Raw genomic sequence first — 19,422 nt, 5'->3', positions numbered from 1 at the left:
TCGAGTAAAAACTGATACTCAGTATTTATTCGGTATTTATCCATTTTGAGTTCGGTAGATTATTTATAACATCAATATCAACCATAAGACGTCCACTGCTGAACATAGGCCTCCTATAATGACTTCCAGATAGGCTGGTTGGAAGCGACCTGTATCCAACGGCTCTCTGCGACTTTAATCAGGTCGTCTGTCCACCTTGTGAGTGGATGTCCTACGTGCAAGCTGAAGTGGCAGTAGGCAGAGCACCGATGGCCACTGGTACAGCAAGGTTTTCGAGTGGCGCGGTCTCTACTCCACTCCACTCCACTGCCGGCAAGTGCAGCGTAGGATTTATGCATGGTGATATCAAATAAATGTACATGAAATAAAAATATTAAATGTACGATTTGCAATAATTTAAAACTAAAACAAAGAAACAAAATTTAATCCATTTTGAGTATTTATCCCAATAACAAAACCCAAAAAAACTGTGCATCAGTGGCGCCGTTGCCATGCCATTGCCACGCCACGAAACTTTAGTTTGTTTCTTTCACAGATTATACGTCTGTGGTTTCTTTTGGTGTACTGGATGAAATTCTCGTCGACATAAATGAAGTTGAGAAGTTTATGGTTTAAGAAGCGGCAATGTATGACGCACAAAAAAGACGATGTATTACAAATTCGAGAATGCCATTCTTGTGATGAATGATGATGGATGACATGACAGCCGAACAAAAATTACGGCGTGGATTTATGGTTAAAAAATTTGTGAAAATCTGTTGACTGCATCTCGAAATAGATGTTAGAATATAATTAACCGCGTTATAGCATGGTGATTGATAGTTCTACTTACTAGTTGTTGATGTCAATATAATGACCGATAATTCAAAAGTTTCGAGGCAAAGTTTGTGCATATCATTGTCGTTAGCGCGTAAGTCGGGCTCTCCGGTGTTTGGTGTATTATAGCAGCGGTGGACAGTGATATCTAGGAGATGGTGTCGATGGTGTTAGCAAACGGATCGAAAGAAAACTATATTTGATTGTGTATACTGGAGATATAGCAGTAGATATTTGTTAATATGTATCCAACAGCTACGCGGCACCCGGCTGCCGCGGTAAGGGTTTGTGTTGTTTTTATATCTTCAACTGCTTGTCAACATAATATAAATATAGAACTGTGTGAAGTTTTCTCTTCAGAAGTTGCTTATTAAAGTAGTTTTTGCTTGGACCCTATTATTGTTTGTCTCTGTTTGTTTAGGGACCTCAGCCGCCGTCAGGACCTATTAAATTTACAATAGCAGACACACTAGAGCGTATAAAAGAGGAATTTAACTTTCTTCAAGCTCAGTACCATACGTAAGTACATTTGGTTACATATTTACATTATAAACCTATTCTAATTTGACCAGTTTTACTTAATCCATAATCATGATCTTATCATAAGATTAACTTGCAAATTCATTGTTTACAGTTTGAAATTGGAATGTGAGAAACTGGCCAGTGAGAAGACGGAAATGCAGAGGCATTATGTTATGGTAATTAAATTTTATGTAGCCATTGATAAAGAAAGTTTATTTGTGAACAAATAAATGTCAGTGTTAAATCTGAAACAAATAGTGATAGAGGAGAAACTAAGATAATAATTATTCAAATATTGACTGTTTGCTGTAGATAATAATGTAGGCTAAGCTTAGTTGTTCTCAAATAGTTATTGAGCATGTTGTGAAACCAAGTCGGTAGAGATACTTTGTCAGTGATAAGTTAGGTTAATTTATTCTTAACATGTATGTACCTAGGTACTATTTTTAACTGTTTTCAGTTATTTGCAAAGGCTTTAGATTTAACTTATAGTTTTGCAGTTTCGACTGCAAATACATCGCTAAACTCACTATCTTATTAGGTGGTTGCTAAATGTCATTTAGTATGTTACAGTCACAATTCTTTATTACAATTTAGTTTGAAACTGCATTCTAAAGTAGTACATTGCTTTATGACATATCTATATACCCAGAAGTTTCATTTGACCTAGATTTTAATTAAGTGTCAATTGAGTCTTGATGTTTCTGGAAAATGTTTTGCAAACAAACTAACAACTTACATTATACTCTTTGAAGTGACTTAAACTGGTTTCTCTTTAATTTGGAGCATGATTAAGTAATTAATTTTTAAAACCTGTTATAAAAACAAATAATTTATACTTACTTCTGCCAGCAGCTTGCCCTCATTCCAATAGGGTAAAAAATATCGTATCACACAGGTCAGCTCAATCTCTGGCTGTATACCAAATTTCATCAAAATCTGTTCAATACTTTTAGCATAATTGATGGACAAACATCCAAACAAACAAACTTTCATATTTATAATATTAGTGTTATTGTGTGATTTTTATTACTCTCATCCAAAATGAGTATACATATTATTTCGATCCATACCAGAAATTAGTCTTGTAAGACTACCATAAAAAAAATCTTGCTTCTTTTTAATGTGTTTATTAATTTTAATATATTTGTTCTCTGTAACTAGATAAATACATAAATTGGTGTTAAACTGATATTCTAACAGATCTTTTCTCTTACAGTATTATGAAATGTCCTATGGACTAAATGTGGAGATGCATAAACAGGTAAATATTATTAAATTGTCATTACTAGTGACATGTATTTTTTTTTATAGTAGTCTAATGTTTATTTATTTATATTTACAGACAGAGATAGCGAAAAGATTAAGTGCTATTATAGGGCAGGTGCTCCCGTTCTTAGCACAGGAACATCAGCAACAGGTGGCTTCTGCAGTGGAAAGAGCCAAACAAGTCACTATGTCTGAACTCAATGCCATCATCGGGGTAAGCTACCTTAATTAATATCAAACTAAACCCATCAATACAACAATAAACTACATTAAAAATTTAATATGTAATGCTTAATAGTGTTATGAACAAAATCATTACTAGACCATTAATTATTTTGCTTATTTATTTTATTTTGATTTCTAATAAAATGAAGGTGTAAAAATATATATATTTATGTATCAATCTAATTAATGCTTTCAGTTTACTTACTGAATAACTATAAACAATATTTTGTGCTGAGAATATTATTTATAATTATTTAAAAAAGAAAAGTTTCCTCCTAGATAACAGCTAAGATTACTTTTTCCTGGTTCTGCTCCTATTTAGAATAACTTCAATCCAGAAATAAATCTTTCTGACCACTTTCAGAAGAATGTAGTTGATTATTTATTTCTAACTTAATTTAATATAACAGGAGGAACCTGTATTTATTCTAGGAAAGGTCCACATAGTATTCATAATATAAAGTATTAAATACAAAGAATTTAATCTGGGTTATAGAATATTTTCCTGGATGTAGGAGCAAGGTACTATTCAGGTATAACAACAATATAAAAATATACTGAAACTATGCATAATTATAATTCTACTCTGTATAGTTAGGTAGATATATTAGTTGTAAAATGCAGGTAAAAATTCAAATTAATAAGATAAAGAAATTTAATATATGTAATGTATAGTATAGATTGTTGCATCAAATCAGTGAAGATTTATTAGGTACAAGAATAGACTAACCAAATACATTGGAACTTGTGTTGAAAGACTTGTTTATACCATACATTACATGAGAGTGATACTTGATAGGAAAGAAGTATGTAGCAATGTACAGTAGTTTACTTGGTACATGCGAGGGAGTACAGTTGGTATGTCAGCGTATATATTGTACCTGTTGTCCGCAGCAACAACAACAGCAGGGCCTGCAGCAACTGCTTGTAAGTCAACATATACAGTGCTTGGTACATTGATTATATGTTGTGATTAACATTTGCATTATTTTATGTTGCCATTTTTTATTACTTTACAAAATTACACTAAATTTTTTTCATGTCAGCTTTTGCATTCTCATCTCACACTCGAAATTATACAAGGTTGTTTGTTTGGTTAATGTTCTAAAGCATTACAGGGTTTCTGTGTATCAGTGGTGGATAAACTATGGCCTGCATGATATTTTGTACTCCATGAAACATATAATTCAGCGCGGTAGACAATCCTTCAAAATAGAAACATGTCCTACATGACACTACATGATCATTTGATAAATAATAGATTAATCATCATTGGAAATGGAACCATCTAGCCAAATAATTCATTCGTTTTCGCTGTACTCGCGTATTAAGAAAGTTTGCCCATAACTAATGTAGTTGGTGACAGTAAGGATAAATGACAAAAGAATTCAATTCATTTGGGTATTCGGTGTGGGTCCTAGTCCATAATTGGACTTTAAAATTAAATAAATACTCATAATGGTGTAGTTATTATCGTGGGTTCTTTATAATCGTGGGTCGAATATCGTAATAATAATTATGCATTTATAAGACAGTCAATAATTCCATACAAATCCTATGACCTCTAATAACAACTATGGCTAATAAGTACAGTTACACACGGAGGTTGTTATGACGCCACACTATATCTATGTATGGTATATGTATAAATTAATCGCAATATAGCGGTACCAATCAAGAGAATGCACAAGCTAACATAAACGAGTGAACATTTAACATAAGTTATGTCGCAGTAATTGGAAAAACTAATTGGACTTCAATGTTTTATAATCACACCTCTAACTTCACGTTTTCATTGTATGCAAGCACACAAGTACCGCGTAGCTGTTGCATCTAACATGCAATTAGTGCTTTATGATGTGTACGCCATTATTTAATAAACAATCAGTTTTTTTTTTTATTTCTAGTTATAATCACTAGGATTTGTGTATCGCCATAGATGCTAAATACATCTATATGTCGTGTTTAGTTTTATTATGACTTAATACTCATCTTAGTGAAACATGTTAGTTATTTTAGCTAGTTTTATAGATAAGATCGTGCTAATGCTTTGGTAAATATCTAATTTATAAATAAAACATTTGTAGTCTCTTTCAAACGTGTTTGATATTTGTTTTGATAAAATGTTAACCTTGAATAAGTTTTAAATTTATAATTAGCGGATTACAGTGTAATTGTGTTTGTAATAAATTAATCAATTAGCTAGCATTCATTAGTTTATTAGTACTTATTACGGAGGTTTTAATTAATTTTATGAGCACGCTTAATCACTAATTATTAATTAAATAGACTTCCTAAATCTAAAAAATGAATTGTTTGAAGTAGATTTTTGCTTCATCTTTGAGTTAACATATTTATTTTATCACGTATACACCGTACACCATTTTAGCGTAAAATAGGTAATAGACCTAGCTAGTGGCTAATTAGAAAACCTTTGTGTAGAACAAAATTTTAAAGAAATTTTATTAAATAGTTTAGTATTTTTAGTTTAATGTATGATTTCGTTATCATGCTTATCACATTGAAGCTGTTAAACTTTTTTCTGCTACGTGTTTATTAGAAACCGACGCATAAAACAGTAGTTGTACCAAAAGTAGTATAATATTTAATGCCACTAAAATAAAGCAATCAATAATAGAGTCTAGCTTAATTGTGTATGAAAATTCCATTCCGATTTCTTTTTTTTTGTACATGCTGTAATAGTTACATTATACGTACCAATCACACTATACAGATGCATGATAATTTGAATGGTTTAATGAAATATTCTCAATGTGGGCGTCCATAAACACATCATATGATTTTGGTATCACTTATATTAATATGGTTATGTTTATTCAACTGCATGTTATTGTAATTTTAAGTTTAAAAAAAGGGATTCAATGTTTATTTTATGTAATAATTATTGTTATCAACTGGTTAAGAATGGATGTCGTTGTCAGGACCAACTTAAAATAGTCTAATGCTCGAATACTCAAACGCTACTCAATTTTAAGACACTCTTAAGTGTAGTTCTGTCACTATCAATTCTTTATAAAATGACAGAGATAGCACGATATTTAACTACAACTTAAAATTGAGTAGGATTTGAGTATTCGGGTGTAAGAGAAACTAAATTTGTTCATTATCTATATGGCGGACAAATTGGTTTTTATTTACTGTTGTGCAATACTATGCTTATAATTTCTTGTTATAATATAAATGTTTCTTGTAGCAGCAAATCCACGCAAGTGCGGGCCTGTCGCACGGGGTGGGTGGGGTCGGTGGCGCGGGCGGGCTGCTCGGGGCCGGCGGGCTGCTGTTCGCACCGGGGGGCGGGCCCCCACCGCCGCCACATCTACCCCCACCCGCACATAAGGTATGAACCTATAGGATATTGTGACGATTTGTTAAAGTTATCAGATCAAACTATTTCGAGACCAAAAAAAGAATTGTAGATCCCATAGGAAAGCTTTGTGCTTATTCTATAATCCATAACTGAAAGGTGGCCTCTATTGAACAAAGGTCTTTCCCAAATAGCAGCTTTTTATTACAAGTCAAAGTCTCTCTCTGTTTTATGCAGAATGCAGTATTAATAATCAGTCATGTCATAGGCCTGTCCAAGTGCGAACATCGTTTTTGTCGCTCCTAGTAAACAAGTGTTTCTCAAAGTTCTTCACTCTTCAGTCATTACCTCAAAAATGGAAAATCAAAAATGTGGTTCCTGTGATGACAATGTCTTAGAGGGTGTACAGTGTACAGTCTGCTGTCAATTTCTGCACTTCCAATGTAGTGGCGTAACTGAAGCTGGATACCGTAAACTGGGTGATAGGAAGCTCACATGGCGTTGCTTCAAATGTAAGCAGTCTAATACGCCACAACCACCCAGCTCACCGAGACCTGAAAATGAATCCGCTATCCTGCATGAAATTCGTGCTTTAAGTGCAAAGATGGCGCCACTGGAGAATCTAAAGGATGAATTTTTAGCCTTAAGAACCGAATTCGCTGAGTTCAAATCGTCGTTTCACACTCAATTCACAGGAATTATTGATGATCTTAATAAAAAAATTAACGGCATGGAATCTCGAGTTTCTCAGGCGGTGAAAGTTAAAGAACAAATAGATTCAGTGATGGTGAGGCTGGAGAAACTGGAGGAAGACTCCGACCAGAAAGAACAATGGTCGCGTATGAGTAACGTGGAAGTAAAGGGTATAGAGCAAACCAAAAACGAGAATTTGTTTGATATTATGCGGAAGATTGGTACTAAAATAAATTATCCAATAAACAAAAGTCAAATTAATTTTGTAACCAGGGTCCCAACAAGGGAACCTGAAAGTATCAAGCCCATCATAGTCTGTTTCTCAAGCCGATACATAAAGGAAGACTTTATAGCAGCGGCAAGAAGCGAATTTAAGACCACTCCTTTAACGGCTGATCAACTACAATTAAAGGGGAAACATAGAATTTATATAAATGATCACCTAACAACTAAAAACAAGAATCTTCTGTCTAAGATCAAAAAGGCGGCGAATGAAGCAAATTTCCGCTACGTGTGGGTCAAGCATGCCAAAATACATATTCGGAAAACAGACACATCACCAGTCATAATAATAAAATCGGAGAAAGATCTTGTAAAAATTGTATAGGTGATTTACTACAATTTCGTTTTCTGCTGATATTTCACATAGTTTTAGTTTTCATATCGACCTACACAACAACATTAATAAGTATTCTAAACTCAAAGTTTGAGCATTGCTGTCCGGTGAGTGAATCGTTTGTTTTCCAAAAGTTACTGTGTCAAGCAGATGTGTGTCGTTGCAAATACTTAAAGTATTCGCTACCTGCTATAATTGCATCTCAATGCAATCTTAACCATATTTTAATCTACATAAGGCTTATTTTTGAATGTATCAAATTGATATCTATATTTTTTTGTAACTATGGATCGCCTTTTGTTCCTATTCATCGGTCATTATATGGTCGCCTTTTGATGGTGTGTTGTTTTGTTGACTGTGTTCTGCCGTGTTTTACATCTTATACTAAATATTTAACTTATACCCGCACAAAACATATTAATTGTAACAATTTTATTTCTATTAAGTGGAGTTTTATGACTGTATGTATGCTTATTTATTTAACGACATGGTTTTTTATATACATTATTTATATTGTTATTGCTAATATTTACTGTGTCTTCTATTAATATTTATTACCAGAATGTACGCGGACTACGTACGAAAACTAGTAATTTATATCGTAATATTTGTCTTAGCGCCTATGATGTTATTGTTTTTACGGAAACGTGGCTAGTAGATGATATTTTTAGTAGTGAACTACTTGACGATCGATATCTTGTGTGGAGACGCGATCGCGATTACGGCCGTACTGTCCAAAAATGTGGTGGTGGCGTATTAATTGCGGTCAAAAAGGAACTCACAGTGATCGAAAGACCCGAATGGCGCAGTTCTGCCGAAGATATATGGGTAACCATTATCCTAAAAAAGTCTAGACCTTCAGTAAAATATAAGCTACACCTATGTGCCCTCTATTTATGTAAGGAAAACGTTGGCAACTCGTATAACACACAATTACTTAATTTTACTAATAACTTAAACAACATAATACTAAATAATCCGTTAGATAAATATATTTTATTAGGTGATTTTAATTTCGGTAACTCTGTTGAATGGTCTGACACATCCCACAATGGTGAATTAAGCCCTTTTAATATTACATGTCCGACGGTAAAGGACTTTTTCGACGCGGTATACACTTATAGTCTCGCCCAGTACAACAGTGTGCGTAATATAAATAATAGAATTTTAGATCTTATCTTTTGCAATGACAATGTTGTTGTAAATAAATGCGTAAATCCACTTGCATTACCTATAGACTTGCATCATAACCCTTTAATAATACAAGCAGATTTTGCTGAACATGATAAACTTACGGACAATAGAACAAACAAATTTATTTTTTCCAAAGGTGACTATACTTCTATTACAAATGAACTTGAAAAAATTAATTGGACTGAATTTTTACGCACTGGCTCCCTGGAAGACGCGGTTGCATTTTTCTATAAAAAATTGTACGAGCTTAGGGATAAATTTATTCCACTAAAATTATCAAAAAATGCTGCGTATCCTTCATGGTACAACACGGCACTAATAAAAATTTTAAAAGAAAAATATAAGTACCATCGCAAATATAAAACATATAAGAACTTATCTGATTATCATTCTTTCTCTGTGTTACGGACCAGAGCTATTGAAGTAGAAAAAAGTTGCTTTAATACGTACATGGCTAAGATTGAATCTGCTATAATAAACAATCCGAGATCATTCTGGTCATATGTAAAAAGCAAAAGAACGGTTAATGTATTCCCTAATGTGATGCATTACCGTGACACCATCGCTGAAACAGGTGATGAGATAAGTAATTTATTTTCAAATTGGTTTCATTCCACTTTCCAAAGCCCGGATTCTATTAATTCCTTACCTTCTAGAGAACATAATAATACCGTAACTAACATAAGCTCTATTGAAATTTGTAAGGACGAGGTATTGAAGTTGATGAAATCCCTGGATTTGACAAAAGGGGGCGGTCCTGATTCTATACCACCTATTTTCATATTTAAATGTGCGGTTAGTCTGGTGGATCCGGTGAGCATTTTATTTGAGCGATCGGTGTCAGAAGGGACTGTACCAAGGGTTTGGAAATCTGCATTTATCACCCCTGTATTTAAAAAGGGAGATCGGTCAAATGTAGAGGATTACCGCCCCATTTCTAAGATATGTCTCTTTTCTAAACTCCTGGAAAGAATAATATATAAACAAGTTTATGAAGCAGTGAAAATCAATTTTGGTGATGAACAGCATGGTTTCCTTAGAAAGCGATCCACAACTTCTAATCTCATACTCTCCCATGAATTCATATCTGAAGGCATGGACCAGCGTGCACAAGTGGATGTTATATATACAGATTATTCCAAATGTTTTGACCGAATAAATCATTCTGTGCTACTGGATAAATTATTGTCAATAGGTATTCATGGAGACCTTTACCGTTGGTTTTCATCATATATTGAGAATCGCACTCAGGCGGTAGTACTAAAAGGGTACATATCTGGCTGGAATTATGTTCCTTCTGGAGTACCCCAAGGCTCAATCTTAGGACCTCTGTTGTTTACATTGTTTATCTCCGACATACAAAAATGTTTCAGACACAGTTACATCTTACTTTATGCGGATGATATGAAGATACATAAAAAAGTTAAAGATATATCAGATGCTGAGCAACTTCAAAATGATCTTGCAAGGTTCGAGGATTATTGTGTTCATAATAAACTGCAACTAAACGTGGCCAAATGTTTCCAAATCACGTACTCCCGACAAAAAATGGTTATTAATTTTGAATATAAATTAAACAATAAAGTTCTTAATAAAGTCACCACAATGAAAGATCTAGGGGTAATAATGGACCATAAACTTTTATTTGAACAACACATCGATTATATTGTTAATCGAGCATCAAAGGCGCTGGGATTTATTATGAGAGTTTCAGCTGATTTTCGTTCTTTAAAAACAATAAAAATTCTATATTGTGCTTTCGTTCGTAGTCACTTGGAATACGCGTCACAAGTTTGGAACCCTCGGTACGAAATATATAAGTCTCGTATTGAAGCTGTACAAAAGAAATTTCTTAGATACTTAGATTACAAAGCACGGCAGTATTCAGATGATTACAACCACCGATGTAAAAGATATCACTTTCTACCATTACACTACAGGCGTGATATTAATGATATTTCTTTTTTCGTTAATATAGCCAATGGGTCGATTGATTGCCCCGAACTATTATCTAAGTTACACCTACGCACTAACCTTCTAGGGCTCAGGCGTAGACCACTTATGCAGATTGCTTCTGTTTCGACCAATTACAGAAAAAATACCTTTCTCTTGCGTGCAGCACATGCATTCAATAACATGCCAGAAGACTTAGATGTAGATCTTTTTTGTATGAAAGCTATCACAGTAAAACGTCTATTAGCAAATAAATACTTTAAAGACAACTCCCGTATATGATGTCGAACTTTATAATATAACACATTACCTAAAATTATATATATTATTTTTATTTTTATATACATATATGTTGTTGTGTATGGTCTGTATTATTTCCGAGGATACAAATAATATTTGTTTCCTTTACTTTACTTATACTAATTTTATGTTGAAACTGAAATTACAATAATGTTTAACATGTATGCTCAGTTAAGAATAAAGAGCAGTGTTGTTTTTTTTAAGGTCAGTCTGTGACAGTAACATTATTTTTATATAGTCATTTAACGGTGGAAGCTTGTTGTTAGCGAATTAGATATAAATTAAGTTATTAATATTGTTATTAGTCTGTAAGCTTTCCTAAGAATAAATAAATAAATAAAAATTAACAATGAACATTTTTACCACCAGTACGTAGTTTACCATTTTTCCAACAGATATTCAACTTAATTGCTATCTAATAAGGTCGCAAACTTATAGACGTGCTGTCTGTATTATAGTAACGTTACTGTGTCAGGTGGAGCTCCCCCCTCCGGCGGACATAAAGCCCCCGGTACTGCCGGGCGGGCCGGCGCCGCCGCCGCTGCTGCCCGGCCAGCCGCCGCCCCGGGACGACGACAGGCTCAGCTCCAGGGTGCTACAACAGGTATACCACGTTTTATCTCACCTTAGCATCGCTGTACATACTCTTCTAATAGACATATCCTAAAATCTAATCTAATAAAAGCTATTTGTTGCTTTGTCTACAAGTGTGGGGACCAATTTGGTTTTGGCATAAATGATTGTAAAAGTCTAGGGACCGCAAAAGGAGAAAATATATAGAAAAGCGGGTGTGAGCAAAGAAACAGTCATGTTTGCAACAGTCTGCATTCATGATTCAGTCATATTGTATCAGTTGTTTCATAGTCAGTGTTAATAAATAAATAGACACAAATACCTACATGGTATTAATATAGTTGGAGTGTTCCAACATTCAACATTGAAACAACTGATGAAAAACAAACAAATAATGGATCATACGTAGTATTTTCACTTAATCAATTAAATATAGGCGTTGTGCAGCATTTACAATGTATGCGTTGGCTATTGGCGGACTAGTTTGTAGCGAAAAGTGGGTTTGAGGTGTTTAGAATCAATTTAATGATATCAGTATTATCGTAAATATGTACACTGCTGAAATGAGACCTAAGCTGACTTTACATTTAAAAAAATATAAAAAAAGGAAACTTGATATTAACTTGAAATCTGGGAATTGCAAATAGACCGGTCGTCTATTTTGGGTTGTTGGCTAAACAATATATTGTTTAGTTATAAGTAAATAATAAAAGATTAGCCTTATTTGATGATATTTTTGATTTATAAACATCATAATGTAATTGTTAAAGCAAAGGAGATCGGTGTCCCCCCACGAGCGCGAGCAGAAGTACCGGCCGCGCTCGCCGGAGCCCGAGGCGCTGGACGTGAAGCGGAGAAAGGAGGAGAAGGTACTCAGTCATGTGAGTCTATGTAGTGTATGTGTCGGCTTCTATTACATACACGTTGCTTCTCTCACTGTTTTACTCGTCTACGGTTCAGACGGTTGTTGCTGGCTTTTTTTTTTTTTTTTTTAATAAAACGTTGCCCCACATTAGGATTTTCTCCTGTGTCGTGGGTGCGTTTACAAACATACAAGTTCACATACACATGACACCCACACCCGAAACAACAATTTGTGGATCACACAAAGAGTTGCTCCGTGCGGGAATCGAACCCGCTACCCGTTGCGCGGCAGCCGGTTGCCCAGCCACCGCACCAACTGTGCAGTCAAGTCATATTGTCACCTATATTTACCTTTTGTTAACGGTTAAGTCTTTCTTGTAAATCTACGGTTTTCGCGCAGTGTTTGCGGTTTGCGGTTGTTTACCGCGTAAATCATGAGTCTATCGACAATCATTAATGTAATGTAATAACAGAATTTCTCATAAGCGTTACAAGCGCAATTTTATTTGTTTAACAAATGACTCATATTCATATTACCGTTAATCTAAAAATATAGTAACATTGAAGTATTTGCGTTTGTTTACCACCTCGTGTTTTCTCGTCACGGAATATAACAGTAAGCCAGCAGCAACCGTCTGTGCCAACTGCTTGTTTAAACAGATGCTTTGTAAGACATGTTGCTGGTAACTATGGCTGGAACAATACCCGTAAATTAATGTTATTGCTGTTTTCTTAAGCAATGTATGAGTAAATATTAGTATTAATTGTTTAATTACATTTCTAGGACAGCGATGCTGAAAAAAGTGATCAAGATCTTGTTGTTGATGTGGCTAACGAGGTAAGATGGGTAACGACTTAGTATTCTGTTACCGCACAGATCTCACGCCTTCAACGTTGAGACTGTTGATGTTTTCCCTGTTTTTGTTTGCAGTATAGTTGTCTAATTATAGTTGTTTGTAACATTGTGCATGTGTAATGAGGCTAGTATACCTTGTTTTTATGAAATCAGTGTTGAAAATTTAATTTTCTGCCATTTTGTTGCGTAAACAAGAAAAAAAAATGACTGTTTGTTATACAACTGTCTTATTTATTGTTGAACTAGTTTTGTTTATATCTTTTGCTGCCCTTTTCGCTCTCTGTATAAAGTCAATAAAATATAATTTGTAAATACCTTAAATCGAATTTTGTTTTAATTAATGTATATCACGAATATATATACATAAAAAACATGCACAATTTCGATACTTCCACAAAAAAAAAAAACAGACATGGTGTTTATGTCTATATACATAGAAGCTTTGTATCGTGTTTTATTTATAAAGAGTACTTGATAATAAACATAATATGTTGTAATTGTGACGTAGGAGGAAAGAGGGTCGCCAAGTGTTCGCACGGAGGGTGGGGAGAGAACAGAGAATGGTCCGCGGCCGCCCTCGAGGTCCGGCTCCTCGTCCAGTCGCTCCACGCCGAAGAGTTCCAAAGACGTGAGTTGGTTGCATTCGGACTACCTCTATCTTACGTTATATTACTTGTTATTTGTCTGTTAACTGGTCTGTGATTTTATATGAGAATGTGATGAAATGGCTAATTGAGTTTACTTCCGTTATTGTAAATCTAGTAAAACAAAAACGGCAAGATTAAGGACTTGTTACACAATGCCTGGATAGTCGCTATGTAACAGATAATTTTGAATTGAAAACGTAATTTGTATGCACAATCTGTCATATAAGTTTAACGGAAACTTCTTATATGAAGGTGGTGAAACAGGCGCTTAGATTTAAAAATAAATCTCACAATGACGGGTAGTGTGCATTCTTTCAGGTGAATATAAAAGCTCATACAATTCTTGTCTTGTATACAGGAGAAGCCGGGCACGCCAGGCGGTAAGTTGGCCCGCGCGCCGACGCCGACGGGCGGGCGAGGCGGCGCCTACCCGTTCCCGCCGTACGCCGCGTACCGAGCCGCCGCGCCCGCGCCGCCGCTACCCATGCACTACGACCAACATCACAGGACCAATGGGATCGGGCCCACTAAACCGTGAGTATACCAAAAACAACATACATCAATAGCCTATAATTTGCCATTACTGACCAAAGGCTTCTTCTCATATTTTTCGGAGAAGATTTGAGTATTAATTAACATTGGTGATTTCAAACTTATAATTAGAGATTTTTTTTTACTTCATAAAAACGTTGCCCCACATTAGGATTTTTTCCTGTGTCGTGGGTGCGTTTACAAACATAAAAGTTCACATACACATGACACCCAGACCCGAAACAACAATTTGTGGATCACACAAAGAGTTGCTCCGTACGGGAATCGAACCCGCTACCCGATGTGCGGCAGCCAGTTGTCCAGCCACGGCATCAACCGTGCAGTCAAAAACCGTGCAGTCGTTTTGTCACGACGTTTTCTTTCACTGTATGTTAGACATTGTGATTAATATGTATAATGTTGAACATTGCAGCGCGTACTCGTACCACTCGTGCGGCGGTCCGCTGCAGCCGGTGGGGTTCCCCGCGGACGCGCTGGGCGGCGCGGGCGTGCCGCGCGGGGCCCGCGCCGTGGCCGCGCTGCCGCACGGGGAGGTCGTGTGCGCCGTGGCGCTGTCCCACTCGGGCTCCGCGCGCCACGCCTACACCGGCGGCAAGGGCTGCGTCAAGCTCTGGGATATATCCAACCCGGGCTCCCCCGCCGCTCTCGAGCCGCTGTCGCAGCTTGATTGCTTGGTGAGCGAGATTTCTAATCGTTTGTATTAACCAATCTGGTTATGACTCAGTACCGGACCCAAAAATGTTGTAAACAAAAAGATATTAAATTAGAGTTTCATTCATGAACTGTTCTTCTAACGTCTACTCCACATTTAAATAAATAATTAAAATGTGTTGGAAAATATTAAAAATGAATCGTTTGTATTCCAGCAAAGAGACAACTACATCCGTTCAGTGAAGCTACTGCCGGACGGTCGCACGCTGATAGTGGGCGGCGAGGCGTCCAACCTGTCCATATGGGACCTGGCCTCGCCCACGCCGCGCATGCGCGCAGAACTCACCTCCTCCGCGCCCGCGTGTTACGCGCTGGCCATCAGTCCAGACTCCAAGGTACACAAATAAATACAAACATACATTTTTTTCAACATCACATCATAGTGGGGTACAAAAAGAAGAGGAGGAAGGGTAAATTTTTGTAATTGTTTTAATATATTTTTTCCTGTACAGGTGTGCTTCAGCTGTTGTTCAGATGGCAACATAGCGGTGTGGGACCTACAGAATCAAACATTAGTTAGACAATTCCAAGGTATGTCACTGCAAAACAGATATTTTATACAAAATTGCACTTGTCTTGAAAATTTAACCAATTGAAATCGAGCAAAATATTATAGAGGTTTCCATTTTCTTGGTAATGTTGTTTGTTTTGAGAATTGTGAATTATTTAAGAAAAGTTTTACTGTTTCAAGTCACAACCAGTTGGCTGAGCGTCATCGCTGCTTATGAATAAAAGATTAATATAGAGTTGTGTCTGCGCAGGGCACACGGACGGCGCGTCGTGCATCGACATCAGCGGCGACGGCACGCGGCTGTGGACGGGCGGGCTCGACAACACCGTGCGCTCCTGGGACCTGCGCGAGGGCCGACAGCTGCACCAGCACGACTTCTCCAGCCAGATCTTCTCGCTCGGATACTGCCCCACTGGTAACATACTCTATACTCAATGCTCAATACTTTATTGCTTTCCACATGTAAGACTTAGGTGGTAAACTTAATTATGACACAATGTGGACCCTGTCGGGCACAACAATACAAGTTTAGGAGGAAACACTAAACATTAAACACTCTACTACACCAGCATTTTTCTTATGAAATTATATTGGTTAAATCATAATATATAAAATTAAAATTATTTATATAAAATTACACTTTGAGATGGAATGTTTGAACTATTTGCTACGTATTTCTTTTAATCGTTCTACAAATATGTAAGAGTACACTTTATAGTCTTTGTATAGGACGAAATTTCCATGGAACAAACAAATTAATTCACTAACGGCCAATTTCAATAACCTATCTATCTGTACATTTGCCTACTAGAGATAGAATTTTGACACATTTTGTATGGAGCTTATGTCAAAATACTATCTCTAGTAGGCAAATCTACAGATAGATAGGTGACTGATAGACAAACAAACTGAAATTAATATAACTTTTACACAGGTTCGTGGCTGGCGGTGGGCATGGAGAACTCCCACGTGGAGGTGCTGCACGCGGGCAAGCCGGACCGCTACCAGTTGCTGCTGCACGAGTCGTGCGTGCTGTCGCTCAAGTTCGCCGCCGCGGGCAAGTGGTTCGTCTCCACCGGGAAGGATAACCTACTTAATGCGTGGCGCACTCCTTATGGAGCTAGTATATTCCAGGTATGTTCAATGTCATCATTGCTTGTTACTTTACATCTTGCTTCATAGTCAATCAAAACTAAACAGGTAGAAAAGTCGCTCAGGACTATCCCAACTTCTAATTAAACTGTTTACGATAATACAGTCCTACTCTTCACATTATGAGATATGTTTAGCAAATAATGACAATTTTGGTTTTCGATTCTGAATTGTGAATTTGGTTTGAATTTCTTGTATTTATTTTCAGTCTAAGGAGTCGTCATCGGTGCTCAGTTGTGATATATCGGCGGACGATAAGTTCATAGTGACGGGTTCTGGTGACAAAAAGGCGACTGTCTACGAAGTGATGTACTGAAGTGTCAGTGTCAGTAATCTCATAAGTCATAGGCAATAAATGAACGTTGTTCGAGGTCCAGTGCGAAGTGAGAGCAGTTTTATATCAAACTTCGGTTGGCTGTACACATTGTTATAGTTTTATTATGAATATTAAAGTTTATTGGGCCGATACATTGGTAGTTATCGTGGAGAAATGATCAAGAAGCTTGTACACAAAGATATTAACGTAAAACAATATGTCTACAACATTATACAAGATTTAAAGTTTGTAAGAGTTAAGATTTGTTTAATATTATGTTGTATCTTTGTGTATGAATATCTTGGTCTCATGTAAGATATTGTATTATTATGGTTAGAAGAAAAAAATGTCTGTGTATGCTTGTGACATTCTGGACAATAATAGTCCAGCAATAATAGTTTAACATCAGTCAGACTGCTGTGAGTTCCTTGCTAAATTATGTTCCTTTTGTAACCCTTTAAAGAAATAATTATCTTGTCAAGAAATTCCTTTTTGGTGAAAAGATTGTTTGTATTTACATGTAACAAAGCAATAAGGGCTGTCGAAATATTATTTTGTAACAATTAACATAGGCCAAGGCAGCCATTTCGATCTCAAAATTATTTGGTATTAAGATAGTATTGCAAACAGCAAAATTATGAATAAGTATTAAATTCAGCAATATAAAGACTTCCAGCATTTTTGTATAGTGTAGGTAATAATGTGTACAGTCAACTAAAAATGGTTGAATTAAGTGTAATTTTAAAGTAACAAATAGATCAATGTTGCACCGTTAAACATGGATATTTTTAGTGTTATTATATATTTTTATAATGAAATAAGAAAATAATTTTATTAATTTTCCAAGTTGAAACTTGTTTCGTGAATGGTCCATTTATTACGAGTATTTATTTTATTATTCTGACTTTAAGTTGTTTCAGACTGATATTCTGAGTAATTGACGAGTTGGTTATATTATTATGCGTCTTGTATTGAGTCAATTTTTATTATTCCTTCGTTTATTTGACGACTATCGTCAAATTACGCACACTTTCGCTTTGCATTTTGTCTCTATGTGGGGCCAATGTTGGCCCCAATCGTGTTCCTAATGTATGATAGTTAAGGGCTCGTTTAGAGTACGAACAATGTACAAATATGATGGCCCTAACATTGGCTCCAAAATGGAGTGTTTGTGTATAAATAAAAGATAGTGCCTGTTCAAACATTTCATATTGAGTAGAAAAACGTGCTTTACACTTTTAGGTGAACAAGTTTTTAATCAAGATGAAGTTTCTTCAATAAGTATTGTTGAGATTTTTAACACGTGGTGGGAAATAAAGAGCGGTTTTCGGAAGTATTTTTTTAATATGTTTCAACTAAAGTTAGTTGGATGAGTTCATTAGGAGAGGACTTTATTTTCCTTATTTGATTCACTTTAAAGTGGACTGGGGAAAAAAGGAAAATTATGTTATAATTCAGAGTCCAGACTGTTTATAAAAATAGTTATTTCCATCAAAATTCTTGCAATAATTAATTAAAAAGTTTGATTTCTATAATCTGACTGAAATTTTTATATCAAAGTATATTTTTATTGTACTTAAATGTTTATACAAATTGAATCTTTAAATATGAATTTCATTAAAATAATGATCTGCGAATTGTGATATTATTTCTTCAATGACTTAAGTGTACCGAGTATGCGTCATCAGATTGACTACAAACATTTAATTGTTATTTTACTGCAAAATTGAATCGTATTATGTACTTTGATTATATTTATTATTTCGATACATAAGTGTTTTATTTTTCCATTTCAATTTTTGTTTTTAGTATTCTACACGTTGCGTTGGTATGAATAATTAACCTCAAGTTTAAGTTTTCCCCTATACTAATTATACTCTTTGGTTTATTTACATTAAATGAGCGATTTTTCCGTTTAACACATTGAACGCCGTGGTGGTCACCGGCGACCAACGATAGCGGAGAATTTGCCTTCAACATTTTTCTATTGGCAGTCAAAGACTTAAACTGAATACGTATGATCTTAGTAGCGGAGTTGCTTAATAAAACAAGCATATAAAATGTCACACATTTTAACCCTCGGAGAATAGCATCAGATGTCAGTGGGTATTAGGTATATCATTCTTGGGTTTTTTACCCGACCCAGTATCCCAACCTTGGGACCCAAAATCACTTGCTCGGTAGTAGCGCTTGTGACCAATATGACAAACTTCTTCAGCAGTTTGGCGGGTATATGGGTTGAGAATGAGAAAACTTCAAAAGAAAAAAGCGCGATACGATCACGATGCTCGATAGATACATTGAGAATAGAATTATTTATTTAACTT

General features: G+C 35.6%; 1 protein-coding gene across 8 annotated transcripts; it reads left to right on the top strand.

The window, feature by feature from the left end:
* The first annotated feature begins 670 nt into the window (after positions 1-670).
* Positions 671-18,869, top strand: LOC118274399 (protein groucho). Of its 8 annotated transcripts, none has more exons than XM_050705463.1 (18): positions 671-1,094; positions 1,238-1,335; positions 1,451-1,514; positions 2,558-2,602; positions 2,684-2,821; positions 3,727-3,759; positions 6,047-6,190; positions 11,389-11,517; positions 12,257-12,382; positions 13,135-13,188; positions 13,715-13,834; positions 14,212-14,387; positions 14,818-15,079; positions 15,272-15,451; positions 15,569-15,647; positions 15,878-16,042; positions 16,562-16,761; positions 16,988-18,869. In XM_050705463.1, the coding sequence occupies exons 1-18, from the start codon at positions 1,059-1,061 to the stop codon at positions 17,093-17,095; spliced, it is 2,157 nt and encodes a 718-aa protein (XP_050561420.1). In that variant the 5' UTR covers positions 671-1,058; the 3' UTR covers positions 17,096-18,869. The 8 variants fall into 8 exon arrangements, with proteins under 8 accessions (XP_050561420.1, XP_050561452.1, XP_050561417.1 ...); XM_050705460.1 differs by having other exon boundaries at positions 672-1,100; positions 6,050-6,190; XM_050705472.1 differs by having other exon boundaries at positions 672-1,100; positions 12,257-12,355.
* The last annotated feature ends 553 nt before the right edge of the window (positions 18,870-19,422 follow it).

Source organism: Spodoptera frugiperda, chromosome 3 (assembly GCF_023101765.2).
Source record: "Spodoptera frugiperda isolate SF20-4 chromosome 3, AGI-APGP_CSIRO_Sfru_2.0, whole genome shotgun sequence".
Taxonomy (NCBI): Eukaryota; Metazoa; Arthropoda; class Insecta; order Lepidoptera; family Noctuidae; genus Spodoptera; species Spodoptera frugiperda.
This window is presented reverse-complemented; position numbering and strand designations above follow the sequence as displayed.